Source organism: Triplophysa dalaica, chromosome 12 (assembly GCF_015846415.1).
Source record: "Triplophysa dalaica isolate WHDGS20190420 chromosome 12, ASM1584641v1, whole genome shotgun sequence".
Classification (NCBI taxonomy): domain Eukaryota; kingdom Metazoa; phylum Chordata; class Actinopteri; order Cypriniformes; family Nemacheilidae; genus Triplophysa; species Triplophysa dalaica.
In genome coordinates this window covers 11,479,489-11,501,049 of record NC_079553.1, presented here as the reverse complement: position 1 = coordinate 11,501,049, position 21,561 = coordinate 11,479,489, and the positions used below count along the sequence as shown (strand labels likewise).

At 36.2% G+C, this 21,561-nt stretch overlaps 3 protein-coding genes across 3 annotated transcripts; all 3 read right to left on the bottom strand.

Annotated features, from left to right (window-relative positions):
• Window positions 1-10: 10 nt before the first annotated feature.
• LOC130433217 (lymphocyte activation gene 3 protein-like) lies at window positions 11-3,040 on the bottom strand. The gene is made up of 8 exons (XM_056762968.1): window positions 2,901-3,040; window positions 2,680-2,803; window positions 2,104-2,318; window positions 1,782-2,003; window positions 1,378-1,698; window positions 982-1,230; window positions 509-639; window positions 11-327 (listed from the first exon to the last, which is right to left on the bottom strand). The coding sequence occupies exons 1-8, from the start codon at window positions 2,959-2,961 to the stop codon at window positions 193-195; spliced, it is 1,458 nt and encodes a 485-aa protein (XP_056618946.1). The 5' UTR covers window positions 2,962-3,040; the 3' UTR covers window positions 11-192.
• A 6,569-nt stretch (window positions 3,041-9,609) lies between these two features.
• On the bottom strand, window positions 9,610-13,337 carry rpl18 (ribosomal protein L18). Its single transcript, XM_056762308.1, has 7 exons — window positions 13,279-13,337; window positions 12,503-12,589; window positions 12,273-12,380; window positions 11,745-11,843; window positions 10,932-11,055; window positions 10,339-10,408; window positions 9,610-9,752 (listed from the first exon to the last, which is right to left on the bottom strand). The coding sequence occupies exons 1-7, from the start codon at window positions 13,279-13,281 to the stop codon at window positions 9,677-9,679; spliced, it is 567 nt and encodes a 188-aa protein (XP_056618286.1). The 5' UTR covers window positions 13,282-13,337; the 3' UTR covers window positions 9,610-9,676.
• A 733-nt stretch (window positions 13,338-14,070) lies between these two features.
• Window positions 14,071-15,455, bottom strand: si:ch211-120k19.1 (uncharacterized protein LOC563199 homolog). The gene is made up of 5 exons (XM_056763057.1): window positions 15,384-15,455; window positions 14,826-15,272; window positions 14,642-14,712; window positions 14,508-14,537; window positions 14,071-14,416 (listed from the first exon to the last, which is right to left on the bottom strand). Exons 2-5 carry the CDS (start codon window positions 15,253-15,255, stop codon window positions 14,297-14,299), a joined length of 651 nt encoding a protein of 216 aa, XP_056619035.1. The 5' UTR covers window positions 15,256-15,272; window positions 15,384-15,455; the 3' UTR covers window positions 14,071-14,296.
• Between the last annotated feature and the right edge of the window lie 6,106 nt (window positions 15,456-21,561).

Sequence of the window (21,561 nt, the reverse complement as noted above, 5' to 3'; positions counted from 1 at the left end):
TTACAATATATTTGCACCATACGTAGTTCATACAAAAGTTATATATTTAAATGTCATTAAAATATTTACAGTTTAACTGGACTGCTACAATTGTCTGCATTAAAAGCAGATTTGCCTGGATAGATTAATAATGACATATAGAGTAATGCACAAAGGTTTCTGCTCTTCACATAAACAGTATGAAGAAAACGCTCACACACACACCGATTTAAGATCTCCACCACAAGCTTCATTTAACTTTGCATGGCGTCGCTCGATCCTCTCTTGTTCAGTGGCTGCTTCATGGACAATAGTTTCCATAGCTGGGTAAAGAAGGATCATCTTCTTCTGCAAGTAAGAATAAATGAAAAGCCAATGAATAGGACAGAATTAGTTAAATCATTTTTTTAAAACAAATGTAATGAGTGTATTACACTGGGCTGGCATGCAACATTTAAACAGTTATAAATAACAAGTGAATAGAAATTGTATTTTGATGATAAGGGTTATACATGAGAATGGAACGTACCCTGCGATAATTTTTGTACATCTGGAACAAAATCAGAAATACCACAAAGAACAGAAATCCAAATCCAAACACCATACCAACTTTGTTTCCAGATTTCGAATCACTTTGGCCTATTTGAGCACCTGTAAAAGCTAACAAAATAGAGCATTGCGCTTTATGAATGAACAAAAATACAAAGTATTACATGTTTATACAAAATAACAGTTGTTTTTGAAAAACTCAAAAAGTTACACAATTTACGTAAATTTAATGTAAATTTATATTTCATTCCTGCAAAATGAGTGATAATAATAATAATAATACAGTTAACTAACAATAAAACAGGCACAAAAAACATTATTTTCTCATTTTGTAAATAGACTCTTTAAATATATATATATATATATATATATATATATATATATATATATAAACTATTGAACTATTATTTGCTACATTTTGTTCAGTAATTTTTTTATAATTTTTCTTCATACCCATCATGTTCAGCTGGTAAGTTACGCTCCCTAGAAGTCCTCCCGTCCCGTAGTACCGGCACACCCATTCACCAATGTCCTGCTCGCTCACTTTTGGAATCTTCATTCTCTCTGACGTACTAACAGAGGTCACTGTTTGAGTGTTGTTTACTCCATAGATGACACGGAGCCATTCATAAGAAGTGACCTGACTGAAGTTGCTGAGATGACAGGTTAGGGTCATCTGTCCTTTGCTGCTGGAGCTCAAAACTAAAATGGAACCAGAGAGAGATGCAGCTATTCAGCATTCCACAGAACTCGAAGAGAATATGAAATACTGTTAGACATGAAAACCACGTAAGACGAGGTTTTATAAGTATTTTGCTCTGCTGTTTTCTCCAATTTATAGTCACATACCTCGTGCAGTAACCAGCTGCATGCTCCTTTGTGCTTTCATTCTTATATTCGTCAATTCCATCATTCCTGAGCATGTGTATATTCCTTCATCTCCATCCTCCACTGTCTGTATCCAAGCAGATCCGTCCCGAGAACTAAGAGGCACAAGGGACCGTTGATGTAAGGATGAAGGAAGAGGAAGAGAGGAGTTCCTCGTTGTTGAATTTCTCTTCCAGATTTCAGAGAGTTGGACCAGACCCTCGGTGAAGACACAAGGCAAAGAGACAGATGAGCCCACTGCAGCGTACACCATTGAAGAGTCTGCTGGAGGAGTGGAGACTCCTGGAGATGAAACGAGAATTAGCAGGTCATGGTCAAAATGTCAAACAATGTCATGTACACAATGTTTAAAAATGAACCCTCACCTCTGACTTGTAAGAATGCAGTTGCCTTTCCAACAACATTGTTGTATGAAACACGGCAGGTCCAGTTTCCTGAGTCACTTTGAGAAACACTATTTAAGACAGCTTTGTCCGTGGCTTTGCCATTTAGCTTCCATTGAAGTTTTTTAATCTCTGGTTTGGGACTGATAACGCATTTTGTGTCCAGCCGGAAGCCCTCCATCACAATTGGAGGAGAAAAGGACACTGCAAACAAGTAGAAAATCATGAGTATACGGAATGGGTGGGCACAGACAAAAACATGATCATTTCTTAAAGTGTGTGTGTGTGTGCGTGTGTTTTATACCTTTAACAATCCTTAGCATTACGGTTTTCTCCATCAAAGTCTTTCCGTCAACCATACAGACATACCGTCCTCCATCTTCGTCCATTATTCCGGTGATGTGAAGGCTGTAATCCCCCTTTCCGTAGTTTGGAGCGGGGCAGTAGACACGGGACGGGGAATTCACAGATCGAAACTCCAACCCACTTTTCTCTCGTCGCCAAACTGTCTTCTTTACACTAGATAGGTAAGAAAAAGTGACACGAAATTAAGATAAATGACAGATTTTTGACCATTTTTTATTGTTGCCTGGTGACCTAAGGTGATGGATGGATCATCCTCTTCCCTACAATCTTTTTTCTCCTGTCAGACAGGCAGTTCAATCAGCAGTACATTATGTAGTCCAGACCCCATTTTTTCTCCACAAAAATAAGGCATAAACTTGACCATTTGATGCACCTTCATCACTTCTAGGACTTTTGGATGACAAAAAATCTACATCTGCAAACAAATGATACCTTTTCTAATCTCACTTTTCCAAACCAGCTGGTGTTTTTTATTACATTCACTACGGGTGGAGGGATGGATGATGGTTCTTACTTGTCTACTATCCTGCTCCAGTAGACTGCAGAAGGGTGTGGATTTTCAGAAGAGTCATCCACACATGGAAGCACTGCTACCGAACCATAAGCCACAATCACTTCTTGATCCAAACACTTAGCACCTGCGGAACACAAAAAGTTAAGTTAACAAGTTATGGACCACTGTAAACTGCATTCTGGGAGAAATAATTATTCAAATGAAACATCATGAAACATCACCTTGAAAAAAAACTGCCAAGCCTAGAACAACCAGGAATTGTACTTTCTGCTCCAGATGCATGTTTGATTCTCCCTAACAGTTTTGTCTTAAGTAGCCTATCTTGTTATTAGTATCTCACATATGTGATCGTGTTGCTCAGCTTTTGTCTGCTGTCTCTTCTCTTTGTTCTAGTATATATACAGTGGTGGGTGGTTGTGTGGGTTTGTAGTGTTGGTAGGTAGTTCCTCTCTTTGGCTTTCCAAGTCACATGACTTCAGAACCTGCATATAGTGAAACTGTTTATATGTGGTTTGACTGACGTACATTGGAAAAAATTAGAGAGAGTGAGAAACATTGTATAATACAAAAAGAGAGAGGTGACAATTGAGGCTTCATTCTCCCACGGATTCACCGGGTGTTTCTGAATTTCTCTCATCATGAGAAAAGATTTATTTGAAAGTATTTCATCAACTTGAAAGAATGGAAAAAATCTGTTGTTATAAAATGTAAATGGAAACTACCACCGTGTATTTATGCCACTTTAGCATGCAAGCAAATTAATGCAACAGATGCAAACCATTCAACAGTTTATTATGTAGTTTAGCAAATATTTTTTGCCTGGTTTATGCATAAATATTTAATGCAGCATATGTTTAAAATGAAAGTGGTGTAAAAAGTGAACAAAGTATATTTTTTAAGTATAAAGTGTGTGCTGTTTTAAGCATATTTAGATATTTATACAAGATAAAATACATGTTTAAATTAAATTAATTATTATAAATTAAATAAATGCTTTTTATATAAATGTATTAATATTAAATTAATGCTTTTTTGAATGCATAAAATACTTATCAATTCAATATGCAATTGTTTTATACAAAATTAGCTATGAGAATTTTTTTAGTGCAAAAGTTGAATTTTATACAGCTTATAATTTTTAAGATCTAACTTTTGCTTGAATATTATTGCATAAGGAATATCAAAGTCATGGATATTTTGATGTCACATTAACCCACTCTTTACCAGTGGGTAAAAACTAGAAATGCCTTGTTTATTTATAGCCACGCTCTGTTATTCAAAAGTATTATGTATCCATGCGTGTCAGTCTAGATTCAGCCGTCGATACGCGGATGTTCAATCAGCATAATATTAAACAGTTCCAGTAAAGGCAGAGAGACATGACATGAATACGGGGGCTGGAGTTGTTTTGATGAAGAAAAGAGAGCAATGACACTGTGGCTGACTCAACCTCTCCCCTCCCATTTTTTTCACTCCTCCTATCTCATCTTTGCCTTCCTGTCAGAAAGGCAATTCAAGTAGAAGTGCATTCTATAGTACAGGCCACATCTGACCATGCAATATACTTGTATCTGCATCAATAATTTGCAATATAACAATATAACAGTATAAAACAATTATTGGATTTTTTTTGCGCTAGATGACAAAACATCAAACATTTGCATTTGCAAACTATGATACCGGTTCTAACTTCACTTTTTGGAAATGAATCCTAGAGACGTTATAGATCACATTTATTACAGATATGGCCAATTGACCTTTTTTTGGTGTTGGGGTCTGTGGGAGGTGTTTTCAATATTAAATTTATAATTATACATATTTAAAAATGTTTTGCCTATATATTTAACTTTTTAAAAAAAAGAATACAGAAGTATATTACATATAATAACCATACATGGTGTCTTTGTTGCCTATAATCAGGATGAAGTAAATGTGTTTTACCAACCTTATCTTACAGGATTCGTAACAAGCTTATGATGTAGCTTATTCGCATGAATTCGTACATTTTGAAGAGCAAACAACGTACTTTTAGTAGAAAAAAGCAATATTGAAGCCCCACCCCTAACATAACTGGCGTAAAAATTAATCATAGTAATGTAAGAATGAGATCATGCAAATTTATACAAATTAGCCAACAATATAAAATATTTTTCTTTTTTGCTGTGAGATTGTGTTTGTTAATCAATTCTAAAGCCCCACTCCTAACCCCGCCACATAATGTAACTGGGGCAAAACTAATCGTACTAAAATGTACAAATGAAATCGTACGAATTCATAAAAATTAGCCAAAATTAGCCACAAAGTAAAATAATTATGTTTTTGCTGTGAGACTGTGTTAGTTTAACATAAACAAGTATTTTTACAAACACTGTTAAAAAACTGTCATGTTACAGTATTATACTGAATTTTCACGTATCCTTGCTATGCAGTAAAAAAAAATACAGGAATAATCTTCATAAATTTTACTTTACAATGTTTTTGTAAAGTAAAAAAGAGTTTACCTCCTTAAACTGGATTTTTTTACAATGTGCACTTTTATCAAATATTTTTATGTGGGTCTGCTAGAACTGAGAGCATTGACTGAGTATCAAACACTTACAACAGTTAAGTCTGTTCACCAAAAAGTGTTTACATTTGAATACTATATTATGTATTGTATTTTCTTTGCCAAAATATATAATGTCCCCACGTTTATTTTTGGGGCCACTGTGACTGTTACTGTGAATGAACTAACTGGAAAAAGTAAGCTGGCAGTTGAATATGCAAAAGTATATTCGTGGGAAAGAAATAATGTTTCATGTCTTCAGAAGGTACTGTGAGGTATGGGAGGATAACCAGAGAGATCTTCAGATCTTCCTTCTTTATATCCTGTGTGCATCTATTTGATTTTATAAGCCCCCATAAAACCATTACAAACATTCTAATAGCTTGACTCCAAATCTGAGACAGATAAGCTGTGAATTGTAATTTACTTTCACTCGCGGCCCTGACCTCAAACCAGAGGGGGCGGCTATGATGGGGTCTTTCCTTCACACAGTGTGTGGCTGGTACAGCTGATTTAAATAACAGGAGAGCCGGGGAAGACGTAAAGAAGCCCATCGGGTGGAAAAGAGTCGATCATGAGTGGGAATATTATATGCAGATAGTAGAGAAGATGGAACATATTAACACAGATTTTGCTTGTGTGACAAACATCTGTTCTCTTAAAAATAGATCTTTAGATCTAATGGATTATTTTACTATTAATATTTTTTATAATTAAATGTTAGTGTAATATTCCTACCTTTCACTAAGTTTCAGTCAACGAATTAAAGAGACCAAATACACCTAACAATTTTACTATTACCGTTAACAAAAAATGTAAAACTATAAAATGTGGTACTAATGGAAGAATAATAGTAGTAAACAAGATTAATAACAAATGCCAGATATATACAGTGAGGAAAATAAGTATTTGAACACCCTGCTATTTTGCATGTTCTCCCACTTAGAAAACATGGAGGGGTCTGAAATTGTCATCGTAGGTGCATGTCCACTGTGAGAGACATAATCTAAAAATAATCCAGAAATCACAATGTATAATTTTTTAACTATTTATTTGTATGATACAGCTGCAAAAAAGAATTTGAACACCTGTCTATCAGCTAGAATTCTGACCCTCAAAGACCTGTTAGTCTGCCTTTAAAATGTCCACCTCCACTCCATTTATTATCCTAAATTAGATGCATCTGTTTGAGGTCGTTAGCTGCATAAAGACCCCTATCCTCCCCATACAATCAGTAAGAATCCAACTACTAACATGGCCAAGACCAAAGAGCTGTCCAAAGACACTAGAGACAAAATTGTACACCTCCACAAGGCTGGAAAGGGCTACGGGGAAATTGCCAAGCAGCTTGGTGAAAAAAGGTCCACTGTTGGAGCAATCATTAGAAAATGGAAGAAGCTAAACATAACTGTCAATCTCCCTCGGACTGGGGCTCCATGCAAGATCTCACCTCGTGGGGTCTCAATGATCCTAGAAAGGTGAGAAATCAGCCCAGAACTACACAGGAGGAGCTGGTCAATGACCTGAAAAGAGCTGGGACCACCGTTTCCAAGGTTACTGTTGGTAATAGACTAAGACGTCATGGTTTGAAATCATGCATGGCACGGAAGGTTCCCCTGCTTAAACCAGCACATGTCCAGGCCTGTCTTAAATTTGCCAATGACCATTTGGATGATCCAGAGGAGTCATGGGAGAAAGTCATGTGGTCAGATGAGACCAAAATAGAACTTTTTGGTCATAATTCCACTAAACGTGTTTGGACGAAGAAGAATGATGAGTACCATCCCAAGAACCCATCCCTACTGTGAAGCATGGGGGTGGTAGCATCATGCTTTGGGGGTGTTTTCTGCACATGGGACAGGGCGACTGCACTGTGTTAAGGAGAGGATGACCGGGGCCATGTATTGCGAGATTTTGGGGAACAACCTCCTTCCCTCAGTTAGAGCATTGAAGACGGGTCGAGGCTGGGTCTTCCAACATGACAATGACCCGAAGCACACAGCCAGGATAACCAAGGAGTGGCTCTGTAAGAAGCATATCTAGGTTCTGCCATGGCCTAGCCAGTCTCCAGACCTAAACCCAATAGAGAATCTTTGGAGCGAGCTCAAACTCCATGTTTCTCAGCGACAGGCTAGAAACCTGACTGATCTAGAGAAGATCTGTGTGGAGGAGTGGGCCAAAATCCCTCCTGCAGTGTTCAAACCTGGTGAAAAACTACAGGAAACGTTTGACCTCTGTAATTGCAAACAAAGGCTACTGAACCAAATATTAACATTGATTTTCTCAGGTGTTCAAATATTTATTTGCAGCTGTATCATACAAATAAATAGTTAAAAAATCAAACATTGTGATTTCTGGATTTGTTTTTAGATTTTTCACAGTGGACATGCACCTACGATGACAATTTCAGACCCCTCCATGATTTCTAAGTGGGAGAACATGCAAAATAGCAGGGTGTTCAAATACTTATTTTCCTCACTGTATATATAATAACTTTAAAGTAATAATATTTTGTTAATCATCCCTATGTCAATAATTGTATGTGTTTATGTGAAAATATGAAAAGGATTATAGAACAGAAAGCATTGAAGATCATGAAAAGTAGACATTTCAGCAACCTTTCTTGTCTGACTACTTGCTGCTTAAAAACCCATGAACACATTTTATTTAGAACGCAATATGTTAAGAATAGGAATTTGTTATTCAGATTATTCATTTGAATGGTCAAAGTTCCATGAAACTCAGCAGTGGGTTGGAGCTGAGTCTAAGTCAAAACTTTTACCCACACAAATCGATTTTCTGTTGAAACGATTCAAAACTGGTCGAAAACAGGGTGTTACATAAATAGATGAATAGATAACAATTACTTATGTGCCACTTTGCAGGCAATGTCTGCTGGCATTATACTGCCTTTTACATCTTGATATACATTTGTGCTACACCCTGATTGAATTAATGGAACTTCGATATTTCACTGTGGTCTTAAGATTGCATGAGAACCTGACATCAACCAAATTTAGCGTACAGAAATTTAAATGAAGGTGGAAATTTAGAAATTAATAAACCTCTTTTTATCTTTACATCATGTGTGGTTGAAACCGTGCCGAACGGCATATTGTTTGTCCTGTGTGTGTACTGGAAATAAAAACCACAGACTTACAGATCAAAGGCAGTCACTTGCTGAAAGTGTTTACTCACCAATAACAATGTTTCTTTAACCTGCCAAGTATCATATTTCCATATACACATTTCAGTTGTGATGTTTGTTTCAATATTTGCATGGTCATGTTAAGTCTCTGGATTAAATGGCATAAATGCATTTAGAATTTTAATTGTTGACATTTAACAAGAATCTTGTGGAATTAATGACGAATCGTAACAAAACTGCTTTAAATTTTGTGCAAAAAACAACTGTTTTGGTTAACTTTACTAAATGCTTTTAATCATTTGTAAATAAGAAATTGACCCAACATTTAAAACAAAGACCGTGTTCTCCATTTTAATTTTTTATAAATCATTATAATTAGCCACCATTCATGTTTGTCACTGTGTTTGGCAAATATCATACCAATAAAAAGTAATGTAGGTCTTGTCAACTTTAACACGGTCATGCAATCTAGAGTAGGTTTTTTTTCCATTTCCTGAAAAACTGCAAATTTCAGAAATGTTTCAGAAGGACAGCGACGATATCATATATTCTATAATTTTTAATTGTATATTTTCATGCATCCAAATTATTGCTCATGAACCCGTTTTGAAAGACTATAACTTCATTCCTTCAAATTTGACTAAGTTACAACAACACCAGAACAGGTCATTAAAATGGTGAGAGAGTAGAACTACTTATAACTAGTAAAGTTAAAAAAGCGTTCTCACAAGCAAAAGCTACTGTCTGCCGGCCCTGACTGAACATATGCACATTTATCAGAAAACAAACCTACACACATTTAAAAGCGAAACAACATTTAGTCTATTTGTGTTATGTAAATGTGCGTACAAATTTGAAACGGAAAATTAAGGTGAATAAAGGGTGTTTTATTTTCCTCTGACGTCAAGTTCTTTTAACTTGACTCAGTCACAGTACATAACATTTATCTACGAGTAAGATTAATTCTGAAACTGTATTGGAACTATATACAGACGCACATGTACCTGCAGCTGTCAACAATGCACATTAACACTGGGTTGAATTTTCCGCTTGATGTGGTGAAGTCTTTATGTGCGTGTTGGTGAGAGTTTTGCAGTAGAAGAGCAAGCACTGGAATTTAAGCCAATAACCATTTACATTTTTTTAAACTATCGTTTGTCTTTTTTTTACAAATATGAAGGCAGTATATGATTACCTCACTGTAAAGACTGAGACCATAAAGCAACACAAGAACATATTCTTTCCAACATATTATCCAACCTTTATTTGCATTGCAATTCCAAATACAAAACAAAGACAGACATTTAGTTCTTGTAGCCTCTGCTGGCCCTGCGACCACGGGCACGCTCAAACTTTCTGCCTTTAGAACGCACATAGGGCCTATGATAGAGAAAAAGAGATATAGTTAATATACACATAAAATCTTATCAAACAGCTTTAAGATCAGTATTTAGGGTTGGGCCGATGTGCTGGAAATGGCATTGTAAACAAATATGAACAAAGCTAGGGGGAATTCAAGCTCGCACACACTGTTCAGATCAGACTGTCCTGACTTTATAACAGTGGACCTCAGGCTATACAATACATTACAATTAGAGGTGCACCGATGGACCTGCCAGACAAGAATAAACTTGGAAGTACTATATAAGACGAGTACAAAACATAAGGTGACATGTTTAGTTATATTTTAATATGTATACTTCTCAGTCACAGAGTTCTTTAATTTAAGAGTTGTTTAGGCGAGAGAAAATCCTGTAAGTTAATGCTGCATTTACTGAAATTGTAATGCTCAATCATTTATCTTATGAAAATAAAATGTATTGTGAAATGTGCATTGAAGAAAAGTAAATATGGTTTTATATATTCTGTCAATAATAGTTTTTGGATAGAAAATCAATAACGCCGCCCAACCCTACTCCGTATAACTTGAAATAAAAGAAATGGAAATAAAAGAATGAATTCTTACTTGCTGTGGCTGTGGGGGGTTCCAGGAGCTTTGCCAAAATGCCTGTACACCTCTCTGCCCTTACGGGGTCCTGCACAAAAACATGTAATTCCAGATTAAACCTACTCCATTTAAACAATTAACTTCCTGTAGTCTTGCTGGAGCTAAAGTGGTACAGCATTACATTAATGTTGCAAAAGGTCAAGTGTACCGTTCCAGAGATCACAGAAAGATGCACAAAATACTGATAAATGTACACAAGTTGTGTGCAAGTTGATTTGGATAAAAGCCTTGACCAAATGCATAACTATAAGTGTATGAAAAAAGCCATGGACACAAAAACCCAAGAATATTTGGACTACGTAGAACATGTTGATGAGGTCATTGGCAGCAACCAGCCTTTTTAGCCAATAAGACATGCTATTTTTCAGGCCATCATTTTGCATGCAAGGGTTGCTGATACATTTGAGAGCGTTTGTGGTTAAAATAATGATGGACTAATTCTGTGGCAGAAGTATACAAGACAGTATAATCAATTACAGCACCTCAGGCAAAATAAAATGCTTTACAAAGTGTTTTTAAGAGGTGTACAACCTCATTTCACGCAAACTTACCAGACAGCAGAACAGTGCCCTGTCCTCTGGGGGCAGTGAGAGCCAGCTGGTCAAATGTCAAGATTTGTCCACCAGCTTTCAAGATCCTGGTGCGAGCACGAGCAGTCACCTTGAGAGCACACACCTGCGACAACGGATAGAAGAAAAAGGGGGCTTTAACATTCAAAATACCAGGAAACAAACAATGAGACATTTAGAGGTCTCTCTACAAAATGCAGGTGAAATTCAAGTCCATAACCTCAGCCATATTCTATCCAAATTTCATAGTTTTGTTTATTTCAGAAAATAGTCAATTATAAATGTTTATCAAGTCATTTGTACTGGTATTACTTTTAAGTCCAATCAGTAGCATTGCATTTACAGCACTGTCAGATGGATAAATTGTCACAAAGTGGACAACCTTGAAGTCAGCTTGCATTAGTCATTTAAAATGTTTAACAACCTAAAGTAATTAACAGAACATTAACTGCAGATTATTTTCATAGCAGGTTATTTTAATAATAATATAATCACAAAGCAAACAGGCAAAGAGCAAATATTATTTGTATATGGAAGACTCAATTGCATTATTTAAACCCAAGAAAATAAGCAAATAAAAATCTAAATCGTAGGGACAATTTAGACTATCAGTTTTATGAACATCTCTTCTCGGGGACAAACAAGCATGCAAATTGACAACAACTAGTGTTACACATTTTGCAAACTGAAAATAATTTTAGTTATACAAACTACAGAATTAGTGTGAAACAAGCCTTTATAACGTCTTAAAACATGGGCATATTAATAAATAAAAAAATCCATCTCTGCTCTTACCTTCAGTTTTGGGATATTGAAGATTCTGACGTCATCAGTTATGGTTCCCACAACAACAGCGGTCAGGTTTTCACGGCCTGGAAGCTTCATCTTTCTGATCTACAGGGCACAGAAACAGTGACTTCGCATGTGACACACAGTGATAATTAATCAAAAGTATGTTAACTTCATGCTCCTGAGAAAACTACACAAAAATACAAACAGGCACAAAGCTAGATGTACAGTAGGGGCCATAAGGTATGTCCGGAAGTGAATTTGAACAATATTTGCTTTTATAATGACCCTTCAGAAAATAAACAATCAAAACATGGTGTATGGTACGAAATGGAGACAAGATATTCACATAATAATATTGTTTGGAAAAAGTATTCAGAGTATTAGCGTTTTTCTTATTACTTAACGGATAAGATAGTATTTTACAGGACATCGTAACTCATCATTTGTGCAAGTTTTGCCAAGTGAGGGAAGATGATGCCAAAATTTGACCGCTTCTGCATAGAGATACTGTATGTTGAGGGTTGTTCTCACCAGTCGGGACAGGGCCAGAGGTGGGCGGTTGGTCTTGCTCATAAAGAGCCTTCTAAGAATGACCTTGTTGAAGGGAGCATCAGAGCGACGAGCCAAGAATCTGTACAACTACAACACAGAATGGCAAGCAACATTGTACATTTTTGGTCAATTTAACACAGTAATAAGAATTATGAACAAACAGCTTTTTTATGAAAAGGAGCCCGAAGAAAACACACTATGGTTCATACCTTGACCAGGAGCCTGAGGTAAATATCCTCACTTTTGGGCTCCTTCCTGTGAACCTTGCGGTCCTTGTTGTGTCTGATGTCAACTCCCTAAAACACACATACAAAATAATGAATACGGTACACAACAGCAAACTGAATGTCACAGTGGTAGTTCCTTTATCATACAACTGCGTTAATGCAAATATGATACGTGTTAGTAAAGGTGAAATGCGTAACTTGCGTTACTTATTCATACATGCCGGCAGAAATTACACACAGTAGTAACAGCTAACAGCAAGATGTCAACGTGAGGTTAAATTACATATTTTTAAGAAGTTTTGAGCGTTCACAACTTTGCGGTAATAAATGAATTACACCCAACACATGTGGCGAAGAACTCTACACATCTAAACCCCGAACGAATGCTAGCTTAGCGAACACGAGCCAGTTCTCATGTTCTACCTTCTCCGTAGACAAAGACTTAGAAATGAGTGACCGTTTTACACAATATATCGGTATACAGATAAGTAAACATTATAACAGCGTAATTTACAAACGCGTTAACTTTTATCCCACACGACACATGACTGAATGTATCGGTTCAGAGGCCCGATGTGCATTAGCCTGCATTTATTAAGTCGATTTAAATAAACCCCATCACAATACTCGTATTTTTCCACACGTAAGGTTATGTGATACTTCTTAACACAATTTGTGGCAAATTTAAAACGTGTTTAATTGCGGATGAAGGTAGATTTTAGAGACGGGTAGATTCCATGAAAAGGCAAGCTACCTACCATCTTGGACTCAGAGTGAAAAGGGAAAAGGTACGCTCGCGAGAAGACGTTTAGCGAGATTACGGGACACTTTTAGTCATGTGACTACAGTAGCGTGCGCTGATTGGTCTAAAGAGTATCAACGTTTATACGTTTCAAAGCTATTGAACTTGTGTACAGTACGGTGATTATGTGCAAAGGAGTGTGATGTCACTATCTAGTTGTCGTAAATATAAGTTTGTTTTTACTAATCGAAAAAGAATCGAGGAATTGTGCGTCTTCTGATCCAAAATGCATGGTTATTATTGTTATTATTATTCATATGGTAAAAATGTTACTTACGGGGCTCACAACCCATTCTAATGAGTGAAATAGCTTGCACTTATCTGTTATAATAATTACAACACAATAATTGATGATATGTTTAAAATGACTAATAAATATTGCAAAATTATCTGAAGGACATATTTTGTTAAATTGGCACAAGGAGGCATGGCACCGTCAATTCCATTGACATAAGAAGTTTATAGGGCGAAGTGTCTCAAGTATGTTCAATATACGTGTATATAGAGACATATGTTTAAAGTTTAATACGATTGAATAGAAATTGTTATAGGTGTGCCTGTGCATTTTTTTAAAAACAATAACAACAAAGATTACATTTTTATGTTTTATTCGCAGTTCCTTAGAAAAATCTTTCACCAGTTAGATGATCTGTTGGAAACTTTACTGAAACACATATATACAATACGACATTATATTTATGTCTTAAATTAGTATTATTTCTACTAGACAAGATAGTGACTGCGAGGTCTGAGTTAAAATATACTTTTACTCAGATTATAACCAGATATTAGGGCCTAGAGGAAATATAGGCCTATAGTAATATGTCAGTGATACTAGTAACAAATGTAACCATGGTCATATCAACCAGCATGCCCCTTGATGATTGTCTAAAAACTGCCAAAAGAAACATACAATATCTCTGCTGCCATTGTATGTAATCTACAGTTTAATAATTCAAATGTCTGAACAAAGTCTAGGTCAGTGAGTTACTCTTCTGCTGTCTGAAGTGACACAGAAACACAGTCCAGATAAGAGCGGCTCCTCCAACATAGATAGTACGAGCTACAGGTGGGATCAGGGAGAAATTCACAGCCTGAATTGTAGAGAATAAAAAACAAGGAATCTTAAGAAAATATCTTGGAAAATGAAAGGATGCTCAGATGAATGGATTGATAAAGCCCTACCTGCATTGTCGACCAGTAAACCACTCCAGTCTAGGCAGAGGAACAAATAATATAATGAGTTATTTGTCAAATAATAATTTCAGAACTCTAAAAAAAAAACAGGTAAATTAACTGCTGTTTTCACCATTCCTTGCCTTATAAGAGGTCCAAAATTTATCTCTCCAGTCTTCAAGAGGATCTTCTGCACCCTCTAAAGTGCTCAACCCTTAATGCAACAGATGATTTGTTAAAAACAATGTCTGCTTATTATTTTAAGTTTAAATGTGTTAATATACAACATATGCTCATGAAAAAATATGCAAAAATCCTCAGTCTCACCAATGTAAAAAGCACTTATCGTTGTAGGTGCAGCAATTAGTTGGTCCAAACCCACTTTGATCAATATTTTTTTGGCCCCTCCCCCTGGAAACATCTTCTCTAATGCTCGTAACCAATGGTAATTTAAGTTGGCATGGAAACAGAACCCAACCAGCGCCACCCGAGCAGTCTGGGTCCAGTCAATGCCATGACGCTGACTTACTTTTGGGTTGTACAAGTTCATATGTCGTGTATCTTCATCTTCAGGCACAGGTAATCTCTTAATTGATGTATTCTGTCCCACTTCGTTTTGCTTCTGCAAAGTCCCGGTTTCTAATGTTTCTCCCATCAAGCTTTGCTGAATGAGGTCAGCTGAAGCAAACAGTGCTGTGTATCCCACAACATTGGATATGTATGGATGGGACTTGAACATAATCCATGCTCTATTCATGACTGCTGGCCCAAACTCTAAAAGCCAGAAAAAAGGTCAAGACATTTCTGTGAACATTTATATCATGTTTATTTATTTATCCAACCTACAGCTTTAAAGGGTAAAAAGTAAAACATTGTTTGACTTACCATGTACTGTAGCTGTCCAGTGTTAGAAATGACAAATCACAAGGTTCACTCTTTTGGTTAGCTTTGTGTGATCCTTTAAAACAAAGAAAGCTCATTGGTGAAACATAGACCAATCAGAACGATTTGTCTTTGGTACAAAGTTCTACTGAGAGAGAGAATTAGAGCGTTTATGATACCGTTTATCAGTCAGTGCAAGAATGTGAGAAAAGAACACATGCTGAGAACAATTTATCTACTTTTATTTTCTGGTGAAATACAATTGTTATGAATGGGAAAAACAAAGACAACCTTAATATGAAAACTGATAAAAATCATAGCTTTTTTAACTCAGCAGAAGTACATTGTTGCATTAGTTACCACGTCCTAAATCCAGTCTGAAAGCAGAAGTCCTTCAAAACCCAGAACACGAGCTGCAACACAGGCATGTGTGTAGCTGCACTAAATATAGTGAAGACTTTTTACACGCCACCCTGGTTTATATTACCACAGAGCTGTCATGATAATGGACCATATAACATGAACAGTTATCATTATGACCAATAGCTGTGTTTGTGTGTGTTATCTGAGATGAATAAAATTTTGACCCGATAATAGACTCTTTGTTGGACATTTTCCTACAAAGCGACTTAAAAAGTATTTATTTTCCTTATGTGTTTATTAATACAATACAATATATATACAAATTTGTATATATGAATTCTACATTTTCTGTTGTTGTAATGTAGTTTAAGGTTATATTGGGTGTGTACCTTTACACGAAGAAAATATCTTTTCCACTATAGGCCTTAACTCTAAATATATTAAATAATTTAACATTTACAAAAAAACTGCAAACAATACAAAAGTGTATACATTTAAAAAATTTATCAAGTTAACGTATTTCATGCTGTTTTACATCAGACTAGTAAATTTACAGTCCATTTCTGAGTTTTCAAAAGAGAAACAAATCAAAATTTGGTAAAATGAAACAGTCAAATTCATTTTTTATGGAAGAAGAAAAAATATGTATTCAATATTCAATAAAAGATAAGGAATTGTCAATTTTCATGTTGAAAAATATAAGCACTTGATTCTAATAAAATTATGGAAAGGATTATTTAAAGCGATATTGTTCACCCAAAAATACAAATTCCGTCATCATTTACTCCCCCTCTTGTCATTTAAACCCTGAATGCCTTTCTTTCTTCCGCAGAACACACGAGAAGAAATTTAGAAAAATGTTGTTAACTGGACCCCATTCACTTGCATTGGTTTTGTGTCCATGCAATAGAAGTTAATGGGGTCCGACGCTGTTCGGTTAGTTTCTTCAAAATATCTTCTTTTGCGTTCTGCGGAGGAAAGAAAATCATTAAGGTTTGAAATGACAAGAGAGTGAGTAAATGATAAGAGAATTTAAATTTTTGGGTGAACTATCACTTTAATGTGTTGCATTATATTTTACAGTAAATGCCATATAATTTTGTTTCGTAAGGGTATTGCCTTCACATGTAAAGATAAGAGATGTCTCAGTCTCAAGTTTTGTTAAATAAATAAATGTTTTTAAATAAACCTATTTTCCATGCTTGCATTAAGATCTTTAAGTAATTTAATTGTGCTGTATATAACCATTTATGTCAGTAACCATTTAAAGTTAAAACATTCATTTTCTGAATCACGTCACTCTTCCTTTTTGATGTTTTCTCAAGACCGTGTTCCATTTTGTTGAACACCCCCATAGATATGTAAAAAGAACACTTTGAGATCCAAAATGTGAAAAAGCAATTTGTCTGTGGCAACCAACAGAGCTCTTAGACGGGAGAATGTGTTAATGAGGATCAGAGATTAAAGAGATCAATTATGGGTCTGTGAAGCGTTTAACAGACCCGCACTGTTTGCTAACACTTAACAAGCGCTTTTTCTGACAATGCACCACACGTCCACAACCAGTTGACTTCTTGCTAATTGCTTTTCTTTTCTCTTGTGCTCTGAGACCGCACTTCTGTGGCCTTTTTAATGGTGCTGGCTCGCGGCCCTTTATCTAAGGGGACAAAGAATCGCCCGTCCCGTGGCATCATCATTGAAGCACTGCCTCCCTCCCCTGACTCCTTCATCCCCTCTCAGTCAGTCGTATAACTGAAACACCTGTGCAAAGCCTAGGTTCTCTCGGCGTGTTCTTTCAAAGGTACGTGGAGCTGGTCTTAGTGTCTTTGTGTTTTGATTTGGAAAGATGTGGTGTGAATATGTTGATCTTTGGTACATTTTCAAAAAAGTATTATGATTAATAGATTTAACTTATTTATGATTTTTTATTATATTTTCATATTACAAATTTCTGTTTATTTTATGGAGACGATTTGATATTTTATTGTTTGTTTTAATTACTATAGTACTTGTAAGATTTCTAGATTTATTTTATTTTTGGATGTAGTTTTCTTGTCCCGCAAGTGCTTGTACACATAAATATGCATATGTATATATAATAAAGTCACATATTTTATTTCTCTTTTTATTCTTGATTTCATTTGATAGCAAAAGATATGCATCCGTCCAGTATTATGACCTTTGAACCAGGGTTGGAGCATGGAGTCCCGTGGGGCCGTGACCTTTTTACTTTTGTGACCTCTGCGGCTGGTCACATGATGAGGACTTTGCAAAGGCCCCGCAAAAACAAGCCATCAAAACGACAAGTAAATCATCGCAGGTTTCTGCATAACATGATACACAGGTAAATATACACTTCAGTACTATAGGTGTAATGATCTTGACTGTACCCTCACAACGAGGGACCAAATTGATCTAAAAAACATCATAGTTTCTATGTGATGGAATGACCTGTCAGACCCCCTGACTGTAACCACCAAAACCAAAAAACAGCTTTTTTATATTCTGAACATTTTATTGTTTAACTCTGTTTAACGAAAGTTAATTTTTAGACTCAACACTGTAAACACTTCCAAACATAGCTTTGTGTACAGTACTTGTTGTTGGTTCTCAAAGGTCCAGTATATGACATGTTGCGCCATTTAGTGGTGAGGTTGTGAACTTTACTCCTCCCTTTACCAATCTAAGCACTAGGGAGGTTGACACAGGGCTACGATGTTGTTACGTTTTCACTTCTTTGCGGAACAAGATCGCTTATTTAGGAAACGCTAGAGCAGTTTGTCCGTTTAGGGCTATACTGTAGAAACAACATGGCGAATTCCATGAGGGATCCGCGGTGTATGTAGATAGAAATAGCTCATTCTAATACCTCTGAATACATTGTTATGCATATTGCATTGCAATTTTGTCAAAAGATCTACATACAAAATACATACAGCACCTTTAATGCAAAATGTTGAATTTCATTTATATATTGTTAAAATTAAACATCTGCCCCCATTCAGGAAATTTGCTGAAATAGAGGCTGCCAACCATCAGCTGGCTTCTGCTTTATTTTCAACTGACAAAACACAAAGTCATCTAACAGCCAAACCATCCGAGACAGATTATATTCCAGACCAATCCGACAAACATTCAAAAAATGGTAAAATGCTTTCATATTTTTTATAACTTTCAGTATTCATGTCTGACATGTTGGATGGTTCTGGTGCTCAAATTCTATTAAACATTGCATTTGATTTCTGCAGCTATTGACAAGTCAATAAATACAGATAAACCTGAAGCGCCTGCTGAACAGCAAGAGGACGTGTGTGACCTCTGGACATTGGACACTCTTATGGAGACCCAACTGACTGATAGCAGAGGCACAAATCCCAGAACTGAGAAGGCTTTGGACAACAAGAATCGAATGGAAATCAACACTGGAAGCTCAATAGAAAAAGACACTATTTTCAGCTTTGACAGGCAACAAACATCAACTGATTTAGAAAGCTTGACACAAATGACCGGCAGTCTTTTGGAGGACAGCGTGTCCACCTGGATTGGAAGTATTGAAAGAATGAGAACGAATACAAAACCGCTCATCACCAAATGCTCTGATATGAAGCCCCAGCACACATGGAATGATGTTCAAGAACTATCACCACCTTCCCCAGTCATTTCATTACTGTCGTTGGATTTGTGTGATCTGGAGATTCAAATGCTTATAGATGCTGATCACTCTGCCCAAACACAAGACAGTTTACAAATGGATATGATGGACAGTTTTGACCTGTATTGTTCTGAAAAACAAGATGTGCAGATCTATGATTCTAAATGTAAAACGGCTGAGTGGATAGTTGATGGGGAAGAGCGCTGCGTACAGAATAACAACACACGTGTAAACTGTCTAGATTTAGGATGGGACATGGACAACCTTACAGGTTCTGCTGGTGGTTTTAGCCCTCAAGAATTTGAATATGACTTAGAAATAAATCCAATGTTAGGAAACTCCATGTATAATTTGGACCAAAAAGGTAAGGAATTGAGTGTTCTTGGCAGTCAAGAGACCCAAAAGCGAATTCTCCATCCCAATCAAGTCAACTATTACACAAGTCAAAGTCACATCCCAGAGGACCATTTTAGTCAGTTTGCACCCTGCATGATGACAAATGGAAATGACACGGGTTACTTGGCAACAGCTTTGTCCATCAGCGACCAAATGGTTGACTGTATAGGTCCGAGCCATATTCTAGACCACCAGCTGGACTGTCAGTCAAATAGGATTCAATTTGACAACTGGGAACAACAGTCTGAAAAGAGCACATACAAAAACTATTCACCAATTCTAGAAACACATCAGCATCATATGTCGCAAGACACAAATATGAGAGATGCAGACAAGAATCTAACACACAACAGGACTGGATCAGATCTCCAAAGCACAATAATGGATGGTTCTTGCATTGAAAGTCTTTATGATAAAGGAAAATCTTGTTCTTATTCGGTATTTCGAGGCAATCGGAGTAATCACAATTTTGAAGGCGTGGCTAGATCGTTCCCTGCTACAATACATAAGATCCACCCCACTCCGATTCCAACTCCACCTCTGGAAGATGATTGGTTGTTTAGTAATATAGTGGCAGAGGGAAAAAGCATGACTGACAACTAGGGAATAATCACGTTTGTAAATTTTATTGTGACTAAAATTGTTTAAGTTGTAAAACTGTGATGTGATTGTATTCACCTTTTCTGTGAAATGTTCTCATCTGTGTTGTAAAATGAATTATGTCAATAAATGATGTAAATTGTGTAATGTTTCTGAATATTGTTATTTGGCATGTTGAAGGTGAACAGTTGCGTGTGTATGTGCATTTGAAAGAGATAAAAATGAACATAAACCACACTGATTTCAAAACCAACGGTATATTAAAATTCACCCCAGTTTCATCTGATCATTATAGCAAAATAAACAAAAAAGTCAACTAAACAACATGATTAGAAATTCAAGTTCCACAGATGCAAAAAGACAACACACAATCCTCTTCAGAAACCCATCTCAGACACATACAAGTATCTTCGCTGGGGTTGTGATCCTTACATATTCTCTGCTCGTGTCCACTGCATTTACACTGGGTAAACCCTGTGTTATGGAGCACAGGTCGAGTATAACAAGATCTCTAAATAAAGACAAACTTTGGAATTTGAGAACAATAACTGGGTTTCAGATTAAACTCTTTCCAAAGTGATTATTTATCAATATCTGAGCACAGTGCCTTCCTTTATTAAAAAAGTGTTTGTGCCATTTTAGCAGCAATGCTGAGTTGAAAGGCAAATAGTCAAAGAAATTAAAGGTTGCTATAATTTAGGAAAATGTTCTAAAACAAATAAGTAGAATTGGTGGAGGTTCACGGTGGTCTTGGCTTCTTTGATTCTGTCTATCTAACAGCAAGGTTTTCTCATTTTAAACACTTTACGTTGCATAACAATATCTTGATTTTTGGGATTGACATTTTATAACACCAAATAAAAAAATGACAACATTATTGGGGCAAGTTAAACAATTCATGTATAAAGGTGTAATCAACATAACCAGTTAAAGGCATACAACAGAATCTAGTCATCTGACATGAAAACCCTGCTTAACAATTTACAGATATCAGTCTTGAATACTTCTTCTAACTTTCCCTAATATTTGAGGTTCAGTAGCTGAACAGGTCTGAAACTTGTTCTAATACTAGAATATAGAAATACAATGATCATGTACAGTTTAACACTGCAACACAAACATTAAAGGAATAACACTAGCAAGTGTGTGAGACAGAAGCAATGTATCAAA